An 8,480-nucleotide genomic window follows, 5' to 3' on the forward strand; every position below is an offset into this window, starting at 1 on the left:
AGGAATGCCCTAAATATGTTAAACCAGCGAAACCAGCAATTCTGGGTCAAATTGTACTATGGAGAAAAACCAGACCAGATCCACAGTGGGACTACAGTAAGACACGCTATAGGAAGATTATTTTAATTACTGTGATGTCTAAGGGTCACAATAGTAGACTGATTGCTAGATGCAGGGCAAATATGGAACAAAGAAGTGGTCACTGCCTGAAGGAGATTATGATTTTAATAACATCCCTTAGGCCATGGTGGTCTAAGCTGGAAGGGAGGATGGAAATGCTTCACATTACTGAGCAGTGACCCTGCAGCCTGATGATGGGCAAAGGTTGAACGCTCAGTGGCTGCAGGGGATGGCAAGAGGTGTTTACAGAGTTGGGTTAAGTAGCACAGAGGAGGATCTGTGATGGAAGCAGGAGATTCGAGTTCAATTACACCCCCCCCCCTCCAAAAAAAAGAAGAGAATTAGTGTTTTACGATTAAGATATGAGCTTGATCTGACTAAAAGGAAATAATTTTGCACTGCTGCCAAATCGGAAATTTCCTAACGCGAAAGAGTATTCCCAAAATTAAAGAACAAAACTGAGGAAGACTCTGGATGACTAGCAAGACTACACTGTATTGACTTTTGTAGAAGGAGCTTTTATATGAATTTGGAATATTTAAAGAAGTTTGAAAATCCAATCATTTTGTTTTGGTCACCTTTCTTTGAACACAACTTATACCTGCAATTGCTTTAATATAGGTTTTTACTGTAACCTACTTAAAGGAGGGAACATGGTTTTAAGTAAAAACTGCTTCCTGCATATTTTTCCTGTGTTTTTGGTCACAATTTTATCATGGCTTTTATATAAGGCAACAAGCTACTGTTTCAATCCGCTATTTTTACAGTTTTTTCTGTCTGAATAAGGAAATCTAATTTATTCATGCCAACTTGGCAGTTCAGTTCCTGAAATGTTTGCCAAATACTGTAGCTTTACATATGTAAGTAAGCCTTACTTTTTTTTTCTGGAAAAAGACACAAAAAAGAAAGGCCCTACAATGCCTGCGGCTGTGGATTACACGTATGATGGATGACACAAAAGAGAAATAACACTCTGAGATTCCCCCTCCTGTTTCCGCTCCCCTGCCCCGAGATCTTGCCCTCTAACCCCCCCTTCTCTGCCTGATCCCAGAGAAGGGTAAATGAGACCTCAGGATTATCTCAACATGGGAAATATGTATTAATACACGGTCTGAGGCGCAGGTTTGCTAAGCTGCATCTGCTCTTACAGGTCCAGTGCATGTTGCGTTGTACGCGGTGGAGTTTTGCACCAGGCACTCGGGGTGGCACGGGAGGCACTTGGAGTCCCTTTCAAACTCCCGCGGTTCCCTGGAAAACAACAAAAAAAGAGAAATAATTAAAACCCAGGCTGATTAACGAGTGATAAATTTTGATTGTCTCTCATTTTCCTGACTTTTCCAGTTTAAAAAGATTCGGATGATGGTACTGAGACAGGAGGAGGTACAGGGGGACCCTCCTGGTTACACCGGTAGCACTTGCTCAGCGCAACCAGGGAGAGGTAAGAGTAGCGGAAATTTGATTGACGGTGAAACACATGGCACTCCAGATTGCACACTACAAATTAGTTTACTTTCCCTTTTAAGCTAACGACACAGAATATTCGCAACGATTTCCAAAGGCTTTTAAATGGTAGTGATGCAAAGAGATCAGCAAAAACAGTTCAAGTGACTCCGAGGCTCCAAATAATAATTAGAAAAGTTAAACAGCAATGCACTGATAATTAAATTCATGCCCTCCCTACAACACACAATGAATCATTAAAATATGAAAGTTGGGAACAGATGGTTTCAATAGCAATAAAGCTGTTCCACTTCAAGTAATGGTGTTATTAATTAAACTAAATCTACCCATCATTTGACACAAAAAATGCCCAGATCTGCCCTTCAGGTCGTAATAGCTGCTGGAGGGAATTCAGTTACAAAAAAGACAGCTGCTGAACTGCAAGTTGCTAGAGAAATACAAACATCAGGGGCATCAGCACCCTGTCAAGTACTTGCTTAACACTCATGATTTTTAAAAGTCAAACTTTGAAAGATTTATTAAAAAATCCCCATCAGTTTCAGGGCTTACCATGCATTTCCCACCTACATCACCTGTTAAACTGACTGAAAAACCCAGCTGCGGTCCTGACACACAGGCAGTGATATGTTTTCCTCAGCCCGAGCGAAGCTGAAGCAATAATTTTGCTTGAAATTGCTGCTCCTAGTACTTTTCGGATGAAAGCTCATGCTCCCTTGACTGCAACTTTGCAAATTGCAAGGGCAAGCCACTCATTTGAGCCCATATAAGAGTCTCTTTGCAGGGAGGAAGCCTACGAAGGAGGGAAGCCCTAGCTCCGGGGGTGACTGAGCTCCCAGCGACTGCAACTGGCGCCAGCTCTCGCCTGATGTGCTTGACATGACAGGAATAGCTTGGATTTTCACTGTGGCTTCAAGCTCCTTTATTTCTTATGGGAAGGACGCGTAAGGCTTAGCCTCCTTGGGCCTCTAGACAGTCTCCTCATCTGCTTGAGGGAGACAACATCTCTGCAAAGTTAGAAAAATCCCATGCAACCAGAGACCCTATTTTTTGCTTTCTTCTTAGCTACAACACGTTCTAAAAACCCAAACTCACACATCATTGCCAAAACCTCAAGCACCCCCCAGGTGCACCTTACCCTTGCAGGATGTTGCACTGTTTCACACACTCCTTCTGGCGATCGAAAAACCTGCAGGAGAAGCAGTGGAAGGGTCCTGGGCCCCAGCAGCCCACATCTGAGCACAGGGGGTCACAAACGTGCCTGGCAGCAGCTGGGAGAGAAAGGAAGACATGAAGAGCCATGAACGTCAAGGCAGGAGAGAGCGCAAACACAGCACTGCCTACACTCCAGCCTGACCAGCAAGTTTTTCCAACCTGTTTCAAATCAGGCATGAATGGTCCTGGCAGTGTAGAAGAGGAATAATCATGCTTCTCTTAATTCCTAAAGCCTGAAATGAAGAGTGACTTCTGGCCTTTCGAAATAAGAATGATCTCCTCTGTGACAGCTTCAACAGCTGTATAGTAAAAAGCTAAACCAATATCAGGCTGAGAGACTTGGAGTTGTTCAGCCTGGAGAAAAGAAGGTTCTGGGAAGACCTTATTGCAGCCTTCCAGTACTTAAAGGGGGGTTATAATGACTTTTTACCAAGGCCTGTAGTGACAGGACAAGGGGCAATGGTTTTAAACTGAAAGAGGGTAGACTTAGATTGGATATAAAGAAGAAGCAGTTATGATGGGTGGTGAGATACTGGACCAGGCTGCCCCGAGAAGTTGTGGGTGCCCCATCCTTGGAAGTCAATGTCAGGCTGGATGGGGCTTTGAGCAAACTGATCTAGTTGAAGATGTCCCTTCCCCATGGCAGGGGGGTTAGACTAGATGAACTTTGAAGGGCCCTTCCAACCCAAACCATTCTGTGGTTCTATAATCAATTTCAAAACACAATAAATTCATATTCTGCAAAAATAAATCATTACATTTTGGCCCAGGAATCACTGCAGTCAAGAACAGCATCATTGAACAACAGCTTTGGCCTTGTCAAAAAAGTCCAGTGTTTGAAGTTAGCTTCTGTGTCCTTCAACCTATGTAGCCTTCACTATGCCCATAGAGGTGAAGCAGCTTCCTCCCACCTGCTAGACACCATGAAGTCAACATCCTCCGTGGGGAAAAATCCCACTTTTCCCTCACCACCTTCATTAAAGCAGTACCAGTGATGAATTGTGCAGCCAGGGGAACAGAGAGAAAAGAGCCTTGCTCTAATTACTCTTGCATTTCAGCATGAGCTTTCATGGGAAGCAGGAAGGCAGCACTGACTTACCACACTCATTTTTATCTCTGTTCTGTATGATCTTTGTTTTCTGGCTCTGAGTTGCAAACAGGCTGTGCCAGTCCATGGTGTCAGCGTAGCAGAGGTTCTTGTTCTTCATAATGGCAACATCTCCATCACTTATTTCCTTGAGGGAGCGCAGCCCTAAGGACTGTATTTTCAAGTTAACAACGGCAAGGGAATACTGGCCACTAAAATGGAGATGGACAGAAAGGAACCACATGGAAGAAAGCGAATTAGTAAGCAGGGTTTTACTCAGCGCGTTTTTTCTTTTGGTTTTCAAATGTGTGTTGCTGTGAACTGAATTTTGTTCAAGCAAGATGCTGCTTAGCCCTCTAAACTTCACGTCTGGTACATGACACAACTATTGTAAAACAACTGCAATACTCGTATCTGGATTTGCATGGGCACTTCAAGCTAAAAGTGGCAGGACATGTGCGCTCTGTAAATGAGTAAATGATGTGCAACAGTGGTTGCAGGTAGAGCAGCTATTATTTTGTGCTGGTCCACCAAACCATCCTTCCTCTCGGGTTAAGCCCTGGAGGGTGCTGCAGTGCCGGTATCCGCACTGCCCTGGCAGCCACGGTCTCCATCCCCGGCTACCCAGCTAGCTCAAATCCCAAAGTGCTTCTGATCACACCATAACTTGCCTCAGACTTCAAAGAGTGCTATCTGTCCTGCTTGTGCTTCCAGGATGGTGGGGGAGACCCTGGTCCTGAGAGCAGGCTCAGGGCAGCCTCCACACGCAGCACAGAGCTGAGGGTCTCATCCCCCCACGGCAAATTATCTACTGCTACAAATATGGTGCTCTGCTCCTTGCAGGGCTTTTCCCATTTTGTGCTAGTTTTGGGGCAGCTGAGTCTCACACTGCTTGGTGTGCTCAGACAAATGCGGCTCTAAACAGTTTCTTTTACAGTCGCTCTAGCACATGATTTACTTACTGTTGCTTGGTTCTGCCTCGTATAATCTCCAGATTTTCAAAAGCGTAGAGATCAGTAGCATTATCAGGCCAAGCCTGAATCAACAAAAATCCTGAAATGAAGAAAAGAAGGTTAAAAAATAATAATAATAAACCCGTGGTCAGTATTGGCAGCAGAACCTCTTCCTTGAGCTCCTCCTGTGCCGGGAGAAGGTGCCTGTGCTTTCCCTATGCTTATCTGAGAATCTCGAAGTGAAACATGACATTTTAGGGAGCAGGGAGCTATTTTTAAACCCCGTTTTATAAGCAGTTTACTTCTCAGCCCACCACGAGGGCTCAGGAGCTCAAGAGATGAATGTGTCGGTGAGGTGCACGTCCCGCTACTCCGAGCCGCCAGCAATGACGGCTCTTGCCAGCAGAAACCCCAGCTGAGAGGCTGCGGGAGACAGCCACCGCTCTGTCCCATTCGTGAGCTGCCCTCAGGGAAAAGGAAAACTGAAGAGAAAGCAGAAATGGAGCAGAACAGAGAGGCGCTCAGAGTCAATTTGCTAAGGCAAGCAGATTTCCTTGCTCAGCCGAGGCACTCGGGAGGAGGGGGAGAATTTGGGAAATTGCAGGCTGCCGTATGAAGCTCTGAGGTTAGTCATTGCTGCCCTGGAGGGAACCAGACAGGTAAAAGACAGAAAGAAAAGGGGAACTGGAGTTATGTCTGTGGACCCAGATCTCATGTTACGCTCATTTTATAATGGGCTGAACAAAATTACTTTTAATTGATACTTGGTGCAAGACTTGGCTCCACTGGCCACTTTGTGCTCGTGGAGACACATTCACCCCAAGGAAGAGCTCTTCAGGCTGGAGAGGGTATCTCTGTGAGGATGACGCAAGCCACTGAGCACGCTTCCCTAAGGAGCTGCTGAAAGGCTTTCCACAAATAGAAACACACTTGGCTTTTTTTAGCCAGAGTGGCACGCCTCTGCATCACCACATACTTCTTGGGTGGCTGAGGATCTCCTCTGCTTTTAGTCTTTGCTAGGGCTGACAGTTCAGCAGAAGGGATGGTCTGGCCAAATGACACACCTTGGGTGGGAGGCCAGTATGGGTTACGTGGGCGTAACGCTGGCCAAGTGCTGCTGACCACCTTTGTGAAGAGTGACCCCTGGTAGCTCAGAGACAGAAACCGCTTGTTGCACTTCCTTCATGCACTTAAAAAATTTCCCTCCTCTCCCTTTGTGTTTTTGGCAGTACTGATCAGAGACCATCTCAGCTTAAAACCCATTGCTGACCTGATATTTCTTTGACTGTTTTGAAGACATCCAACTTCTTGGGGTCCAAGGGCAGAGTCTTCGTGAAGGCATCGCTGAAAAACACAGAATGAGGAATTGGGAAAAGAATGTCTCACCCTGAATTTCTCCTTAGCCCTTCTCCTCCAGTGCTTCTCTCTCCACCAGTGGGCAACTCACCCTAGAAATGCAACTGGGAGAATGCTGACGTCTCCGTTGATCTTCGTACAGTTTTTGAAGGAGTCGATGTTTGTGGCATTTATGGAGAGGATCCCTTTAAGTTCACCTATTCCGATGCCATTGCACACTGTTAAAAGAGAAATACAAAAGTCAGGGGGGAGAAGAGTAAAGCCCAATCACATGGAAAGGAATAAACATGAAGATGCCATTAGTCCAGAAAGCACTCCCATATGGTCAAACCTATCACTGTAAGATGAGTTTCATAGATCTTTTGCCTACTTTTGCTTTTCAGAAAGCACCACAGGACAAACGCTTCCTGTTTGCCCAGCTGTGTAGCTCTGGTTCGAGCGTCTCTGCACATAGGCTCTGGCACATGCCCTTCTCTCTCTTTTGTCCCATTTTCATTTTCTTCCCCTTGATGAGATACTGGGAAGGACAAATGAAGGAGAAGGCTGATGTGCAAGATACACATGCACACGACACACAGTTTATCTACTGTACTTGTGATATATCCCAGTTGGAGAGCACGCTCCACAGCCATGTTTCCTGATCAAACCACTTGCTAGTTCTCCAAACTATCACTGGATATTTATCATTGAATTTGCACTTAATTAAGTTCAGAACTCCGTGTACTTTTTCTAATAAGTTATCTATCATGTCAAAGCCTTACTGGTTTATTCCATGCTTTTTGTACCTTTGCTGCATAGCCCATCACACTTTTTACACTTCCGAACACCGTTTTCTTCCACTTCATAAGTATCAGTATTGCATGAGCGAACACAGGAGCCATGGTCTGTCACCACGTAGTTGTCTGGAAAAACAAGGATACAAAGGTCACTGAGATACAAGAGGGATGTGATGGGGGCTGCACAGACATTTCAATACTAGGAAGAAAAAGGTTTTTGAACTTTTGGCATACTTAGCAAAGTACAGGCATTGATTCTTACAAACATCCTTTGAAGGCAGACAGACATACAATGCTATCACCATTGTACAGAGAGAGGAATGGTCACAGAAGGATAAAACAACATTGCCAAGGTCAGACTGTGCAGCAGTGCCATAATCGGGATCAATACACGTCCTTCACCTTCACTCACTCTTCCAGGCTAAGGGCCAGGCAGGGCAATGGTCAATCTCATAAAGGGATATCAGTTCTGTAAGCTAAACCCTCTCTTACATATAAGTCTCAATGGGTTAAAAAAACATGGACATGGAATACCATGATAGGAAAAACAAGCATCTGTAGAGGAAGCAATGATCACAGGCCTTGAGAGGGAGTGTTTACAAATTACTTGCTATCAGTCCTAGTTAAGAACCAGTTAAGAGTTGATAATGCTTTAGTAATTCACAGGATTGATCCCATATGACTTGTTTGGCCATTGTTTTGATGATTATCAGATGCTTTTTTACCCCCATCAAGAGAAAAATGTTCAGAAGTCAAAATTTAATGGTTAAAAATCAGGGAAGGTGATGGATGCCGCCAGTTTGAAGCAGCTGTCGTCTTTACCAGCTATTCTCTCATTTTTGTCACCTGTTCCCGGTTCCCACAGAAGCTGAGGAGAACAAGAAAGTGCTCTTGCACTTGGCCATAACGCAGAGGGATGACACAGGTCCCTACCCACCTCCCTCCAACCTCCCACCTCCTCTGTGGCTGCAACTTGAAATGAACTTACGTGGACATTCCCTCACGCAAGTGGCTCCAAAGCTGTATTTTCCATCGGGGTTGACATCCATCTGATAGGTGGTGGGGTTATAGAGGACCAATGGGGGACATGTGTCCTTGCATGTAGCATCATCCCGAAACTTGCGGCATGCCTGTCGTTGGACAACAGCACCCATTAAACTACCAAGTTCTTACAAAGCGACAATGGCTTTACGTTAGCTCTTTAATAACACTCTGATGGGCTCATCTGTTCCCTGCTTAGCTCTAATGGAAAACTCAAGCACCTACAGGGATGGTCCCTCATGTCTTGAAGGTGAAAGGTTGCTTCAGGTTGGGCAATCGAGTTTAATATTTGGAAAAAAAAAAGAGAGAACATGAGGTTTTCTTGTTCTGAACAAGAAACCTTGGCACTTTGGTGGAGAGCTGCTGGGATTCACGTGGGAACAGGAGCAAATCTGCATGCCTTAGACAGAAGAATTTTCACTACAAGCAGTAACCAGATCAAGACAAATGGTACTTTTCTTGGCCTCTTTTTAG

At 45.0% G+C, this 8,480-nt stretch overlaps 1 protein-coding gene across 1 annotated transcript in view; it reads right to left on the bottom strand.

Annotated features, from left to right (window-relative positions):
• EGFR (epidermal growth factor receptor) overlaps positions 1-8,480 on the bottom strand; it is a 45,910-nt gene that overhangs the window by 26,775 nt on the left and 10,655 nt on the right. The window contains exons 6-13 of the mRNA XM_010281403.1: positions 7,954-8,095; positions 6,975-7,091; positions 6,281-6,407; positions 6,104-6,177; positions 4,843-4,933; positions 3,893-4,092; positions 2,717-2,849; positions 1,269-1,368 (exon numbers count right to left, since the gene is read on the bottom strand). Coding sequence (XP_010279705.1) covers positions 1,269-1,368; positions 2,717-2,849; positions 3,893-4,092; positions 4,843-4,933; positions 6,104-6,177; positions 6,281-6,407; positions 6,975-7,091; positions 7,954-8,095 — 984 coding nt within the window. The remainder of the gene's footprint in view (positions 1-1,268; positions 1,369-2,716; positions 2,850-3,892; positions 4,093-4,842; positions 4,934-6,103; positions 6,178-6,280; positions 6,408-6,974; positions 7,092-7,953; positions 8,096-8,480) is intronic.

This window comes from Phaethon lepturus, unplaced genomic scaffold, assembly GCF_000687285.1.
Source record: "Phaethon lepturus isolate BGI_N335 unplaced genomic scaffold, ASM68728v1 scaffold5502, whole genome shotgun sequence".
Taxonomy (NCBI): domain Eukaryota; kingdom Metazoa; phylum Chordata; class Aves; order Phaethontiformes; family Phaethontidae; genus Phaethon; species Phaethon lepturus.